Raw genomic sequence first — 16,210 nt, forward strand, 5'->3', positions numbered from 1 at the left:
TTTTATTTTTGGATTCAACAGTCTTTAAAGATAATGTATACATATGTATTAACAAATTCGTTATCTACAGCTTAAGAAAGATAATAATTCCACACCAAACGAGGCCCGTTCATCCACAGAGAAAAAAGCAGTCACAACGCCAAACACCAAATAGCCGCTTCCCACCTATTTAAATGATACGACTATTCCTCGCCCTATCCTTCTCATCCAATTTCCCAGTCCTCCCTCTGAACCTCTGAATCCTCTTCCTCAGCGGCTCAAGCCTAATCAATTTCTTAAACCCACCCACACGGAAACAATAGTAGAAAAGCACAGCGATGAAGATATTGAACACAATGTAGGCCCAGAAGATGCCGAAGTTGCGCCAGCGGTCGTGGTACGAGATGGCGACGCTGCCGAGGAACTGGTCGGAGATCGTGAGCGGGCAGTACTGGCACTGCGACGTCGCGTCTGGGTTGAGGAGTTGGCCGCCGGCGGCCGAGGCGTAGGGGGAGAGGTACTCTCCGCAGGACTGGCCGGATGGTGGGTCGAGAACGGCGAGCTCGTTGGATGCGCAGTTGACGACGCGGTCGGCGCTGCCGGTTGAGGCGACACCGGAGATCCAGTATGTGAAGGGGGATACCCGGTACATGAAGATCCAGAAACCGGGGAGTGCTTGCGGACTAGAGGGGGAGTTGTTAGAATAAGGGTGTTGCGAATGTGGGGGAGTGGGGAGACTTACGGTTGCATGACACCGTTGAAGACCAAGCACATAGAGAAAAGGAATGTGGCGATGTTTCCAGCGGTTTCGGCATCGGGAAGACCTGCGATGAGGGCATGCGCAAAGGTGCTTCCGAAGACGAAGAATTGGATCATGTAGAGGAGGATGAGACCCTGGCGCTCCGACGATTGGATGCCGTCGCTTGTGAAGATGGGGTAGTAGTAGCAGGCGAACACGAGAATGCCCATGAGGACCTGCCATGGAATCTCGACGAAGACATTGGCGACGAGGAAGGCCTTCCAGCTGTAAGCTTTCGAAGGGCGTTCGCGGACTTCGTAGAGCGATCGTTGCGTGACAAACAAGGGCATGATCTATTACACAGTCAGTGCTGAATCAGTTAGATTAGGCTGGGTGAAGAATACCTGTTGGACAAGCGTGGAGAAGATAGTGGTCAGCATGAAAACGGAGAAGATGGAGTTTTGGAGACCCTGCTGGCTGCTATCCTGGTGGTAGAACGAGAAGCCGATAAACCTGGGACAATTAGCTGCGAACAATAACAATTTGAAAATGATGGTACTCACAATGACGACAGAATACCAAGAAGAAGCTTTCCCCAGATGTACGACGGCGTACGCCAGTACTGCTGGAACACACGTTGCGTGACGAAGAATAGCTGCTGCGGGAATGGCATCGCGAACTCGCGTTGACCTTCCGCATCAGAGCCAGCTACTTCCTCGTGCCTCTTGGATTCATGGATCCTGTTAAGCTCTCTCTGCACCTCTGTGGCCTCAGGGCTGGCCTTCCACACTTCGTGCCAGTCTTGTGTAGCTTTGCCCTGCGAGCCGGCACCAGCGATCTCGAGCATGAACTCGGCCGGATTCTCTTCGTCGTCGCAGCTGCGGGATCCATTGCGCTCGAAGTAATCGAGAAGTGTGCGTGAGTTCTCGCCAATATCGCCGAAGTAGATCGTGCGTCCGCCCTTCGCGAGGAAGAGGAGGCGATCGAAGGACTGGAATAGGATGGAGCTAGGCTGGTGAATGGTGGCAAGGACGGCCTGGCCGTTGTCTGCGAGCTTGCGAAGGAAGGATACGATTGCCCATGAAGATTGAGAGTCGAGACCTAGACATTGTTAGTAATTGTATTGTGTGCTTGCTGTGCGATGTCACATACCTGAAGTGGGTTCATCCAAGAAAAGAAGAAGGGCGGGTTTGGCTGCAAGCTCAACACCAATCGTGAGAAGCTTTCGTTGTTCAACATTCAGACCCTCGCCTGGCGAGCCGACAACCGCCTCGGCGAAGTCTTCCATGGCGAGCATCTTGATGACGTCCTCAACAAAGTCGTATTTCTCCTTCTTGGATACGGACTTTGGCTGTCGAAGCATCGCGCTGAATCTCAAGGCCTCTCTGACCGTGGAAGTCTCGAGATGGAGATCTTGTTGTTGAACCTGATTTGCCGGTTAGTGCCTTTCGTGCGGACAATAGAAGTATGTGTACTTACATAGCCGGTCTTTCGTTGGAAACTCGCATCCAGCGGTTTACCATTTACGAGCATGTCTCCAGTGATGACACCAAAAGACACTCTTTGAGCAAGAACATCGAGAAGCGTCGTCTTACCAGCACCGCTGACACCCATAAGAGCAGTGAGTGTACCAGGTTTCACCCATCCAGAAACATGATCAAGCAAGACACGTTTACCGCCCTTTACAGGGATCTCGTACTTAACGTCGCGCCAGGTGAAGATGTCCTTCTGTGGAGGAATGCCGTCAATCGTACCGTTCTGCTTCTCGTTTTCAATCGTGTCCTTGCTGGATGAAGAATCAGGTGGGCCTTGCTCAGAGTCGCTGTTCAGGTTTTGCATGTACGCTGGCACATTACCGCGGCGGAAGACCAGAACCTCGGCCGTGGACGATGTCGAGGAGTTGAATTCGGTGCTGGCAAGGTAAGTGAAAAGGAAGAAGATGAGGAATGCGAAGATGAAGCCGAGGTTGCGCCAGATGTGGGAGTAGCTGTATCCATAGGCCGAGTTGACCCACGCATCGCCAGACACGTCGAATTCGCCAGGGACAGAGCCAGCAACGGAGCAGACGAAGTTGGTACCAGAGAGATCTGCATATGAGGGGACAATGGTGGAGCATGGGAATCGACGACCATGGACTTCGTTCACCAGGATAGCTTCGAAGGCGAAGGCGATGGGGTTGGCGTACGAGATCCATTCGAACCAGGGGTGCATGTAGGTCCTCGGTAGCGTAAATCCAGTGTAGATGATGATCATCAAGACTAGAATGCCTGCACCTGTCAAAGCGACCGAGACCGTCTTGGTCAAGGCGGCAATGGTTCTGAAAATGCAGGTCATGCATAGCTGAGCGACGAAGTTGAAGAGGAAGAAGATGAAGAACTGGGAAGCCTCACGACGCAGACCAGCCAAGAAGTAAATGATGATACTGAAAGTGGTAGCGGCGATAAACTTCACGGGAATGTCGGCAGTGATACCCGCTAGGCCTTCAACGAATGGGTGGTAGAAGCCGTACGAGGCCTGTTTCTCGACAATCGGGCGTGAACTATAAAGCGCGTTGATTTCCGTGATGGCAATCAGAGCATTGAGAAGGATAGCGAAGAAAAGAACGGCTCCCTTGGCAAAGAATGAATTCGTATCGTTAGGGGTACCGAAATAGATGGAACCGATAATCAAGGCCATGATGATCTGGCCCACGACCGTGGTGACCGTCGCAGCCATATCGTTCATCGTTCTCTGAACTGAACGTCTCATACAGAGTGCAAGCTGCCTGGGAATGGAGAGTACGTACGGCGAGCCGGGACGAGCATGTTTCGATTGCTGTTCACGGTGCGACTGTTGGAACTGGCCCAATGAGATAGAGCCAGAGGTGGCACGCTCGTTGATGTCCATTTCTTCGTGGAGAATCGCATACTCGTCGGATCTCTTCCAGTAGGCGACAAATTCATCTGGCGTTCGAGGAACCCTACTTTCGAATCCAGGTCGTGGGATTCGCTCGGATGGATTAGTGACGGAAGTCAGGAAGTCTCCAGTAGTCTGTCGTGCAGGGCATTCCCAACCCATGTCGATGAAATACTGCCTGGCAACGTCCGTTGGGCCAAAGAAGATCTGCCTTCCCTTATAAAGAACGATAGCTTTGTCGAACAAGTCATAGATGGCCTGCGAGGCTTGGTAGATGGCTACACCGTGACACATGCCATTCGTCTTCGCCGCAATCTTCAGAGATCGGGTGAACTCAAGGGCGGATGCAGAATCAAGACCTCGAGTAGAGTTGTCCCATCCACATATGGCGCTTCCACCCAGCGCCATCTCAGCAATAGAGACACGCTTCCGCTCGCCACCTGAAACTCCACGAATGTAGTCGTTACCAACTTTAGTGTCTTTGGCATGGGTAAGCCCGAAGAGATTCATCATCACCTGCGTCAAGTGCTGCATGTACTCTTTTCGTGATATGCCAGCGAATCTTTTATCTGGCGTACGAGCTGCAGCAGCGAATTCGAGCGTCTCATTGACTGTCAAATGTGGAAAATGCCTATCGACTTCTTGGTTGTAGCCGAGATCGCCCTTGAAGTGCTTGACCATGGTCTCTTGAGGAATACCTATAGATAATTAGCGTTTGTTCATCCGTCCGGGGGATATACTCACCATTGTAGTTGATCACTGAACCATCGTTGATGTGTAGCCCGTGTGTCTCTCCACAAATCGTCTTCAGAAACGTAGAGCAACCAGAGCCAGGCCGACCAAGCACGATCAGCATTTCACCAGCGTCCACCATACCCTCGAAGTCGTGGAGGATCATCTTCTCTTGCCGTTTGCCAAAGCTGAAGTGCTCTCCCAGACGAAACGGGAGCATGAGTGGATCTACGACATCCTTCTGAAGTTGAAGCGCATTTCCAGATCCAGAAACATTAAGATTTTTGAAGGTGAATCCAGCTTGTCTCATGGATATGTGCTCTTCTTGGGACAATTTGAAAAACATTCGCGCCCATTTGTACATGTCAAACTCCGGCTTTCTTGGATCCAGTACAGGGTCACCGAAACTGACGCCAGCTAGCGTATCGAGTCTCTGAATCTGTGATCCATCGACTATCATCGAGGTGGGCCTCGAATGAGCGGTGACAAAACTTTGAGTTCGAGAAGCGATTCCACGGATGGCCTCGACGGCTTCGGGGTACGCAACGCTGAAGTAGTCATCTATGAGGGTTTGTCTCGCGGATATGGTAGATTGTCTTTTTGATATCATGGATTGCCTCTGTGACATGCGTCCTCGAGGACTACCAATGGGCTGATATCTAAGACTTGCATCGTCGACTGAAGAATCGTCGTCCACGATGAGTTCTTCTTCTTCAGCCTCTTCGACGAATCCTCCAGGCAGGCCAGGGTATTCTTCGCTAGCAGACGGCCGCGAGCCGTCTGTAGGAATATCATGGTGGTAATCTCCTATCGTTCCAGACATATTGGTTGCTGCTATATCTGGTGAGGTAAGGAGTGAAAGCTAGGAAACCAAGCTAGAAACGAGAGCATGAATAAACGGGGAGAACAATGAAATGGGAATGATTGAATTGACTAGTATTGAGTTGGTGACACAAAAAGTTCGGCCAATAAAAGTCGGGCAGCGAAATGTCGGGGAGCGGGCTGTAAGCAGTGTGACCGTACAACACAAAGAAAGGAGCAATGAAACACTTGATATAAAGTCAGAATCAGCCCCAACGCGCGTTTCGTCCGTCCGTCCCAGACCATCAGAATACATTCACCCAACAAACTCTCACTTGCAAGCATCATGACGTTGTAGGAGACACCCGCCCGACATTTTCAACGGTGCTCTCTCCAACGTCTAGCAGTAGCGTGGCTGGGCAATGGAGGACCTCCGCAATCACCAACGATGTGCTTATGCCACATCGGGACGGGCTTTGTGAATGGACCGTTCTTAGCTCCATCGATAAGCCTTCGGGATCTACAACAGGGGCAGTGCGAGAGATGCTCATGCGTCATGATTTCCGCGCGGATCCGTTAGCAGCCAAAGAAACAGCACGTCTCAGGCCCAAGGTGACATTCGAGGCCTTCTCGGGAACGGAAGCTCCATAGTTCCAGGGACGGATGAAGGCAGGACCCAAGCCCTCAGGAACCACAAGTACTACAGTGTTGAAGATTTACGACCGGATGACAGCCGTGTACAACTTCGCAATGCCCTGTCATAGCTGGCACGTTGAACGATGTATTACTTGCTGAGTGCCTGGATGCTCCCGGCGCAGTCAGCACAGTCACCATAGTCGCCTCGTGCTGTGAGATTGTTCTACCCGTAGGGTGGTAAGCCCTTGGGTTTGGACATAAACGATGCATCTGCCTGCAAGACCTGCGTGTTAATATAAATACTGAGGCCTTGGTTCACCAACCAATGACCCAGCCTGACTCAGGGATTGAGACAAAGCGAATGCATGCGGATGGTTTCCCTAGACAAATCTCGGGGGGCCCGGACGGAAAAACAGTTTGAGCGACTCCGTGTCCCGAGGTCCATTTACCAGCCACGCCCAGTCTAGCCAATCACGTCATCCTGCAATGACCCTCAACCCCCCAAAACGTGGGACGAACTGTGAAGAACCATAGCCATCCGATTACATGATTCTTATCACTGTTCCATTGTCTGTTTATTGCAATGTCTAGTCAGATTCTCATTGTTGGCGCAGGCGCTATTGGGGCGTTCTATGCCTCGAGGCTGGCTCAGGTAGCCGGCACACATGTATCTGTTGTCTGCCGTTCCAATTACAGTGCGGTCAAGAAGAATGGCTTCTCCATCAGCTCACCACAATATGGAGATTATAACTTTATACCATCCAATACATTTGCAAATCCGGAGGAAGCCAGAGCAAGCAAAATTCAGTGGGACTACATTGTTGTGAGCACAAAAGCACTGCCCGACGTCAACGACGACTCGACAATCCTCGAAGGGCTGGTGCATGACGGTACGGCAATAGTGCTTATCCAGAATGGACTCGGAGTCGAGGAGCCTTATTCGAAACGCTTTCCCAAGGCTGCCATTTGCAGTGCTGTTACTATTGCCAGCTGCGCGCAACCAAGTCATGGACAGATCAAACACAACCGCTGGACCCGCATAAATAGCGGACCATATCTTCCCCATCTTGATACCGGCAATGCACGCGACTCTGATGCTGGGATAATTGAGAAGAACGACAAATTTATCGAGTTATTGAAAGACGGCGGCATTAAGGACGCGAGCGCATATGATCATGCAAAGTTGCAACTCGTGCGTTGGCACAAGATTGCAATCAACGCTTCCATGAACCCATCGTCTGTACTGTCCGGTTGCACCCCCAACCATACCATGTCGAATGATAGTGAGCTCTACCGACATCTCAAAGGCGTGATGGAGGAAGTGCTTGACGTCGCCCCTAAGATACTCGGGAAGCCTCTGCCCAAAGAGTTTGCAACCCCTGATCAGATCCTGCGAAGCACGCAGAAGAATACTAGTGGAAGCAAGCCTAGCATGGCTCTAGACTGGGAGCAAGGGAAGATTATGGAATTGGAAGTCATCCTTGGCAACCCTATCAGAATTGCGAGAGAGCGAGGGTTTGAGATGCCACGGCTGCAGACACTTTACGCTCTGCTTCGCATGGCACAAGAGCAACGCGAGAAGACGAAGATCGGGAGCAAGATCTAGCATCAGATACTTTTGGGTATATCTTTTATCTTGAATTCAATTCATATTTTTTTTTTATCTCCGCTAGTGCAAGTCTACAGTGTCTTGTCGTGTATTGGTAGTAAAACTTGATACCATCATTGCAAGAAGTTTTCAACCAGTGCCATATCACTCCATGTACCTAACAAGATTAGCCACCTGTTACACAAAGTGGGTGCTCCGTGTTTTAGAACTTGAGACACCACCCAATAGGACCAGAGAGAAAACAGTACTTTACTTTCCAAGGACGAGCAAATATTTTCTTGTTCCTTGCTCTTCTAGAACATGTGGTCGATGCTGTACACACCCCAGACACACTGCCAAAGAATATTGCACTTGGGTCCAAATAAGCGAGTTCTTGTAACATAATAACGCTCTTAGGAAGTAAAGATTCTATATGTTCTCTTCACTCAAAGGAAATGTACCTTGGTTGGGATATCTTGCGATAGTTTGGAGTGAATGATAATGCCATGAGCTCCACACTTTCTGTGAAGACTGCATAGTCCATGGATGAAGCACTAAAGCTGTGTCTATATCTAAATCGATTTGTTTGTTTGTGGGTCTGGGCAGGCTGCTATTACCTTCATGTCCTTCAAAAATCTTTTCAAGTTTTCATGAACTCACCGCTACGGGAAATTACACAGACTACTGCCTAGCAGCACGGTGTGTAAACATTCTGCACAAACAGTGAAATCACTTGCCAAAAGCATGCCAAGGCAGTCGCCCATTCGTTGCTAGGCGCTCCAGGATCACTTTGAACATTGCCCTTAGATACAGGCACGACCTTTACTATTTACAAGGCCTTCCTCTCTCTTTAACTTCTTAGAAACTCTTTCCAACTCCTAGACACCAACTCGTATATCGACCTGCTAGTTCAAGTCTTATCGTACGAACTACCTCTACACACTAAGCCCTAAAGCAACACTGTTCAGTGACAGCCCTATCACTGTTGAACTGTGTAAACTGCTTAGGAAATGTTCGACTTAGGTGACCCTCACCTACCGAAGCCTGTCGCGATCATCGGCACGGCATGTCGACTTCCAGGCAAGGCATCGAGTCTTTCCAAACTTTGGGAATTGCTTCTTCACCCACGAGACCTTCTCAAAGAGATTCCACAAGACCGATTCCAATGGAAAGGGTTCTATCGCCCCGATAGCCTCCTCAGCACATCCAAATCCATCAAAGGGTACTTCCTCGAGGAGAACATTCGTAACTTCGATCCAACGTTCTTCAACATCGCCCCATCGGAAGCCGAGAATATCGATCCACAACAGCGCCTCTTACTCGAGAACGTGTACGAGGCAATCGAGTCGGCGGGTCTGACACTTAAACAACTACAAGGATCGGATACCGGGGTCTTTGTGGGTGCCATGAGCAACGAGTATTTTGACAACGCGAATGTGGACGTTGATGGTGCAAATGGAACCCTTTTGACGACCGGCACTAGTCGCTCTATTGCGTCGAACCGTATCTCATATGTCTTCGACTTCAAGGGCCCCTCCATGACTATCGACACAGCATGTTCATCAAGCTTGGTAGCTGTTCATCTCGCAGTCTCTGCTTTACGGCAGGGAGAGTGCAAGGTTGCATTTGCTTGCGGTGCACACCTTAACCTTTCGCCGAATGAGTGGATCGCACTGTCCAAGATGAACATGATCAGCTCTGACGGACGGAGCAAGCACCTCGATGCCACGGCAAACGGGTACGGGCGAGGCGAAGGTACTAGTGTCGTGTGCCTGAAGCTCCTCGAGGACGCGGTGAAAGATGGGGATCATATCGAATGTGTTATCCGACAGACTGGAATCAATCAGGACGGGAGAACTAAAGGCATCACTATGCCCAGTGCTGAGGCGCAAGCTGATCTTATACGCCGTACATACAACAGTGTTGGGTTGGATCCTACTAAACTGGATCATCGACCGTCATTCTTCGAAGCTCACGGAACGGGCACACCAGCCGGTGATCCTGTCGAAGCTCAGGCAGTACAGGACGCCTTCTTTCCTCCTGGGCAAAACTACAATGACGAGGTACTTCATATCGGATCTATCAAAACGATCATTGGTCATACAGAAGGTACCGCTGGCGTTGCTGGATTGCTCCGAGCTTCCCTTGCGGTTAGTCATGGCATTCTACCACCTAGTTTGCATATGTCAAATCTCAACCCAGCTGTTGCCCCCTTCTCGAATAATTTGCGCACGATAAGCAGAGCGAAATCATGGCCAGCAATTCCGGCGGTTACCCCTCGTCGAGTCTCGGTGAACAGCTTCGGCTTCGGGGGTACAAATGTTCACGCCATTGTGGAAAGCTACGATAAACACTCGAAGATTGACCTGGCACTTAAGTTACCCGCTACAAACACACTTCCCTTACTGTCACCTTTTGTTTTCTCGGCAGTCTCAAAGGCAGCGCTGGCATCAGTCATGAAGAGCTTGTCCCATTACATCCGCAGCGTAAAGCACCATTCACAGTTCAGAGATCTTGCATCTACCTTGCAACAACATCGGACCCAGTTCTCAGTCAGGCACACAATGTCGGCTTCAAACTTTGAAGAACTTAGCATCAAGCTAGCACAAGCACTTGCTAGCCACAAAGCTGAAAACGACCTTGAATCTTCCAAGTTTACCGTTGGCAGCGACGTGAAGCCTCGACTTATGGGTATCTTTACTGGCCAAGGCAGTGCACAATATTCGTCCATGGCAAAGTCATTGATCAAAAAATCAAGCTATGCACGCAAGATCATCTCCAGTCTCGACGAGTCATTAGCCAGCCTTCCCGAGGACGATCGTCCGGACTGGTCTTTGATGGGTGAGATGACAGTCGACGATGATAAGTCACGCATGGATGAAGCACTTATAGCACAACCTGTTACTACCGCTGTCCAAATCTTGCTTGTGGACTTGCTTGCCTCCGCTGATGTCAAGTTGGACATGGTCGTTGGCCACTCAAGTGGAGAAATTGCAGCTGCATACTCGGCCGGTCTGATAACAGCCAGGGATGCTATCCGGATAGCCTACTACCGAGGCTTGCACTCGAGTTTGTCTTCTGGCAACGGTGCCATGCTTTCAACGTTTCTGAACTTCCAGGATGCAATCAAGTTTTGTGCACGCGAGGAGTTTCGAGATCGCATTGTCTTAGCTGCCTCTAATGGACCATCAATGACTACCTTGTCAGGAGATGCAGAGACTATCGATAGGGCTTCGATTACACTTGGACAGGAGAATGTCGTCGCTAGAAAGCTCAAGGTGGACAAAGCATACCACTCTCATCATATGAATGAGATCGCGGATGGATATATGGAGTCGATTCGCTTGAACACAGCGAAATCTGCATTACCCGTTTCTGGTGGTACATCCTGGTATTCCAGCGTGTTTCCTGGGCGTGGAGCCGATGTACTCCAAGAGCTCGACCATGATTACTGGGTACAGAATCTGAAATCTCCTGTTCTCTTTTCAGAGGCGGTATCTGGTGTCATGGATGTAACTCACAAACCCGACATCTTCCTCGAAATCGGACCCCATCCCGTCTTCGAGCGAGCCGTAGCCAAGATTCTTGAAGGTACCGATACCAAAGAATATCACTATATCGGTCTCTTGAAGCGGGGTCATGACTCAGTGGAAACCATGTCGGATGCCCTTGGTTCAATCTGGACACTTTTCGGTCATGGTGCAGTCAATCTCGGGAATTACGAGCACAAGCTGAACCCCGAGCATCCGCAGCCAAATTTCATCTTTAATCTCCCTAATTATCCATGGCAGCACAACAAGGAGTATTGGTGGGACAACCGACTTCTTCGCCATCGCCATGGGCAGTCTCGTCGTCCTCTTGAATTGTTAGGAAAGGAAGCTTCGTTGGGGGCACAACACGAAGTCAAGTATCGCTGCTTTGCCAGCCCCAAGGACATCACTTGGTTGAGTGGCCACAGGGTCAATGGAACGATCATCCTTCCTGGAGCATCGTATGTGTCGATGGTAATGACAGCTGCCACACAAATTTTCCTCGCCAATAACATTGAGATGATTGAGGTGAAGGATCTACAGCTGCAGAATGCTATCAGTTTTCCCGAGGAAGACGCCGCTGTTGAAATTATCCTGACTATGTTCAAAATCAACTTCAATTCGCGTTCCGGTCGAGCTGAGTTTGTAGTCGACTTCTGTAGTGATCAGGGACAGGGCGAATTATCTACTGCCGTCCGTGGAGAGCTTATTGTTCGATTCGGGGAGGATGTAAGCAAGGAAGGTCAACGGCGCCCTCCCACTCAGTCCCATCGGCTGGTTTCAATCGATCCCGTTGACTTTTACAACTCAATCGCTCGAGATGGCTATGGCTTCACCGATTCGTTCCGCAGCATAACATCACTTCAACGACGCCGGGACTTTGCCACTGGAGTGGTCACCACAGGGCTGTCTGAACTCCTCTTCCACCCTGCACTATTGGATGGTCTATTTCAAGGAGGCTTGGCTGCAGATAGCTACCCGGAGGATTCTATCGTCTCAAATCTTCGGGTGCCAGCATCTATCAAAAGCGTCAAAGTCTTCACAAATCGTCTGAAAGAAGGCCAAATCCAGGAGTATGGTTTTGATACCAAGAAGAACAACAATGAGTATAGTGGGTCACTGTATGACCGATCATCACAGTTTACCGTCATCAGTGTGCAAGGCTTGATTGCAGCACCTTTCACGGTTGAAACACCCGAGAAGGACATAAAGATGTTCGCTGAAGAGATCTGGAAACATGACCTATCGGTCCAACAACTTCTATCACGACCAATCCCCTCGAACGAACACTTGATACGGCCAGTGTTGGTCGCTGAACGGCTAGCATTGTATTACTTGCGAAACCTCTGCGAGTCGATATCAGTTCAGGAGGAAGCGAATGCTGCGCCCCACTTGAAGAAGCTTCTCAGATGTGCGCGACGCATCGTAGTCGACACTGGACTCGGCTTGTTACCTCACCTGGATAAGCGCTTTCTTGAGGATACTGAATTGACGATTGCAAGCCTTCTTCAACAGTTTGGTGATTTCGTTGGAGTCGAACTAACCGATCGGATTGGTAAAGTCTATCCTTCAATTATTCGAGGCGAGGAAGAGGCTATCAATGTCCTGACGAAGGAGAATGGATTGACCAGGCTGTTCCGACAAGGCTTCGGATTGGGTGAGAGTAACATCGCACTATCCCAATTCATTGCGGCCAAGACCGATATGATGCCAAACATGAGGATCTTGGAGGTCGGAGCAGGAACTGGAGCAGTCTCTGAATTGATTTTGAAATCTAGCACATATGCATCATATACCTATACGGACATCTCTCCTGCGTTCCTTGGCATTGCGAAGGAGAAGTTCCATGGGTATTCTGAAAAGGTCAACTACCAGGTCTACGACGTGGACGAAGATCCTGAAGTGCAAGGCTTCACACCAGACTCCTACGAAATGATAATCGCGAGCAATGTCCTCCATGCATCGTCGAATTTGGATAACACTCTTTCACATCTGCGGAAGTTACTGCGCCCTGGTGGTTACTTAGTCCTGATGGAGCTCTCACCTAACGAAATAATCGTAAATACAGTCTTAATGGGCGGTTTCACAGGGTGGTGGCATCATGAAAACACGTATCGGCCATGGGCTCCGGTGTTCACCCGATCACAGTGGGATTTGGGTTTCAAATCATCAGGCTTTTCCGGAATCGACGGTTTTACTCAAGCGGAAAACGACCTCACCAATGGATACTGCATCATGGTCACACAAGCGATAGATGACAGGGTTAAGGCTCTCCGCGAACCACTGAGTACACTGCCGCCACCGCAAGAGGATTTGCTAATTATTGGAGGATGTCCTGATCTCACCAATGCTTTGGATAGGCTTCTGTACCCATATTTTAGGTCAGTGATCCATGTGGCAAGCCTCGAAGACATCTTGGAACTCTCCTGCATTCCGCAGGTAGTTTTGTGTCTTCTTGAGTTGGATAGACCAATCTTCCAGTGCTTGAAACAGAAAACGTGGGAAGCGTTGCGCACTCTGTTCTTAAGATCCACCAATGTTCTTTGGGCAGACGCCAGAGGAAGAAATCCAGCGAGTCTCTGCGAATGTCTTCTCAACATGACTATAGGTCTACTAAGGACAGTACGTTGTGAAATATCAACTTTGAGGCTCCAGCACCTGAGTGTCGATCAAGCAGACTATCCACAGTTGGCAGAAGTCATCGGTGGAGCATTGATCCGATGGTATCTGCTGGGTCAATTCGCGGAGCAAGGTTGGCAGGACGACGTGCTATTTCCTCACCACACTGAGATGGTCTTGGAACAAGGACAAATTCTCCTTCCCAGAACTGTACATTCGCAAGCGCCAAATGACCGATTCAATTCTCAACACCAACTGGTCATGAGCGATGTAACTCTGGATGATTCAGCGATTGAGGTGCGCTTCCAGCAATCGGGTCTCATTCATGAGGTGTACAGGGCACTACCTCAAAGCTGGGAAGCAGGCCACCAGGTGGGTATTGTGTATTCATCACTGCACGCCATCAAGATCAAAAAGACAGGGTATTTCTTCGTCAGTGTAGGCGTTTGGAACAACGACCTAGTCCTTGTCCTTTCAACTTCACTCGCCTCAACTGTGGTCGTCAAACAGAATATGATACGCTTCAGTGGTAGTTTGAGGCGTGCACCTAACACGTATCTCCACATGTTGGTGAGCAATCTCATTGTGCAGAACGTCATGGCATCCGCTCGATCGAAAGGTGCTTTGGTGATCCTAACGTCAGATTCGGCTTTTGCAGTAACCATTCGACAGATGGTAGAACCATACAAGAAACTGACCTTCGTTACAACGGACTCTCAAGTAGATATTCCAGACGTTGTCTTTGCCAGCCTGAATGCATCAACCGAGGATCTACGTGACCTTTTGCCAGCATCGACCTCCACATTCATCAATCTGTCTGATTTTGAGGATGATGTGGAGCTGTTCAATCGTCTTGGGCCCATGTTTGAGCGGGAAGGAGTTAAGATCAAATCTTTCGAGGAGTTCTACAAGCCTGTTTCCTCCGACTACAACGAGAATGGACAGAGGCTGCGTACCACTCTGCAGACCGTGATTGAGGCTTGCGATAACAACATCCATCATCAAGAGAACATTTACGACCCAAAGCATTTGATGCTCACAGTTGACGAGCTTTCTGGCGCCCGGAAACGAGGTTTCTCGATGCTAGTAGATTGGACCGCACCTGCGAACATCGCAGTCAAAGTCCGACCTTTAGGTTCTACTGTCAATCTCTCGCCCGAGAAAACGTACATCATCATTGGCAGTAGCGAACTATGCCAGTCGCTCGCTGAATGGATGGTTATGCAAGGTGCTAGGACCGTTATCCTGGGTAGCCGTAACCCCGTCGGCCTTGATGCATGGGTTACTCATATGCGATCATCCACTGGTGCTCGTATCTGCCCGATGTCGGTAGACGTTACAAAAGTCTTGTCTGTTATCAAATTGGCTGCGATGACGAAATCCGCGTCCGATGGTGGCAGCTTCCCTCCAGTTGGAGGCATCGTCCACATGGGATTGGTACTGAAGGACGCAGCATTTGAGAAGATGTCATACGAGGAACTGACAGCGGTGACGGATGTTAAAGCGAGAGGAAGTTTACACCTGCATGAGGCATTCAAAGAGGAGAAACTCGACTTCTTCATTTTAACCTCTAGTATATCATACACGACAGGAAATCCTGGTCAAGCGAACTACAATTGTGGAAATGGATTCATGGTCGGACTTGCCAAGTACCGGAGGTCTATTGGTCTGCCAGCATCTGTCGTGGATCTAGGTCATGTATCTGGACTGGGATATATCACTCGGACCAGAGAAGGTACCGCATACAAGTTCAGCAACGAAGATTTGCGTCTTCGTGGAGGTTACCCGGTTTCTGAACGCGACGTGTATCAAATCTATGCTGAAGTAATCCTTGCGAGTCCAGCAGACTCTGGAATTCCCGTGGAGATCATTACAGGAGTTCGGGAAATCGAGCACGACATGATGGATCGATTCATTGCAGCCAAAGAGCCGAGATTCGCTCATCTTCGAGTTCATAAGCAAATTAGCCATTCCAAGAAACACGAACAGCAGTTGTCTCTCCGGGAGCAAATCCAGGCAGCACATGGAACACCCTCCGATGACCTGCAAGACACTATTGCAAAGATTGTTCATGCGGGGTTTGTGAACCGCCTCAGCGTCTTGCTGCACATGAGCAAAGAAGAGATCCCAGAAAACAGGAGCTTGCTGGAAGTGGGCATCGATTCACTTGTCGCGACCGAGGTCGGCAGTTGGGCACGCAAGGAGCTCAAAGTGCAGGTTCCATCTTCGATGATCTTTGGAGGATCTAGCCTATTGGACCTAGTGAAATATGCGACGGACCATTTGGATGAGGAGTGGATCATGGGACGAGAGAATGTAGAATGATCGAGGAAATTGGTCGGGTTCACAAGAACGTGGGTTCGCAAGAGACAAGATTTGATATAGGACCTCAATTTTGTCCTCGCCCTTCCGATGTCTTTCTTTATGTACGATGTAGATAGCCTTGCAGCAGGCACGTCAGGTGCTCCCTAGATATAAATGTGAAGAATCATCAGATATCAGTCGCAGGATCAAAAGTAATTGAATGGGCCCTCAATTCACTTTCAAGGCATCATTCTGACGCGCCGAATTCTCGTCGTTTGTATCTGTGAAGTCAGAATCCACACACGAGGCACCGGTAGGTATCACCAAAGTTCACCCTTTCACTTTCACCTTCACTCATGCATGATCACATTGTTTTTCCCCCAGGCT

At 49.6% G+C, this 16,210-nt stretch overlaps 3 protein-coding genes across 3 annotated transcripts; 2 read left to right on the forward strand and 1 right to left on the reverse strand.

Annotated features, from left to right (window-relative positions):
• Positions 1–169: 169 nt before the first annotated feature.
• BU24DRAFT_348900 (ABC-transporter) lies at positions 170–4,805 on the reverse strand (the record flags this gene model as incomplete). Its single annotated transcript, XM_033523583.1, has 7 exons — positions 170–662; positions 722–1,071; positions 1,123–1,231; positions 1,282–1,819; positions 1,871–2,144; positions 2,198–4,311; positions 4,358–4,805. 7 exons carry the CDS (start codon positions 4,803–4,805, stop codon positions 170–172), a joined length of 4,326 nt encoding a protein of 1,441 aa, XP_033382498.1.
• A 1,318-nt stretch (positions 4,806–6,123) lies between these two features.
• Positions 6,124–7,539, forward strand: BU24DRAFT_423199 (2-dehydropantoate 2-reductase). The gene has a single exon (XM_033528179.1). It carries the CDS (start codon positions 6,366–6,368, stop codon positions 7,386–7,388), a length of 1,023 nt encoding a protein of 340 aa, XP_033382499.1. The 5' UTR covers positions 6,124–6,365; the 3' UTR covers positions 7,389–7,539.
• An 841-nt stretch (positions 7,540–8,380) lies between these two features.
• Positions 8,381–15,844, forward strand: BU24DRAFT_481573 (ketoacyl-synt-domain-containing protein; the record flags this gene model as incomplete). The annotated part of the gene is made up of 1 exon (XM_033533179.1): positions 8,381–15,844. One exon carries the CDS (start codon positions 8,381–8,383, stop codon positions 15,842–15,844), a length of 7,464 nt encoding a protein of 2,487 aa, XP_033382500.1.
• Positions 15,845–16,210: the final 366 nt, after the last annotated feature.

The sequence above is a fragment of the Aaosphaeria arxii genome (genome assembly GCF_010015735.1).
Source record: "Aaosphaeria arxii CBS 175.79 unplaced genomic scaffold BU24scaffold_5, whole genome shotgun sequence".
Taxonomy (NCBI): Eukaryota; Fungi; Ascomycota; class Dothideomycetes; order Pleosporales; genus Aaosphaeria; species Aaosphaeria arxii.

Coding starts and splice junctions, on each gene's coding strand:
- BU24DRAFT_423199 (XM_033528179.1), top strand. CDS start 6,366: ATGTCTAGTCAGATTCTCATTGTTGGCGCAGGCGCTATTGGGGCGTTC.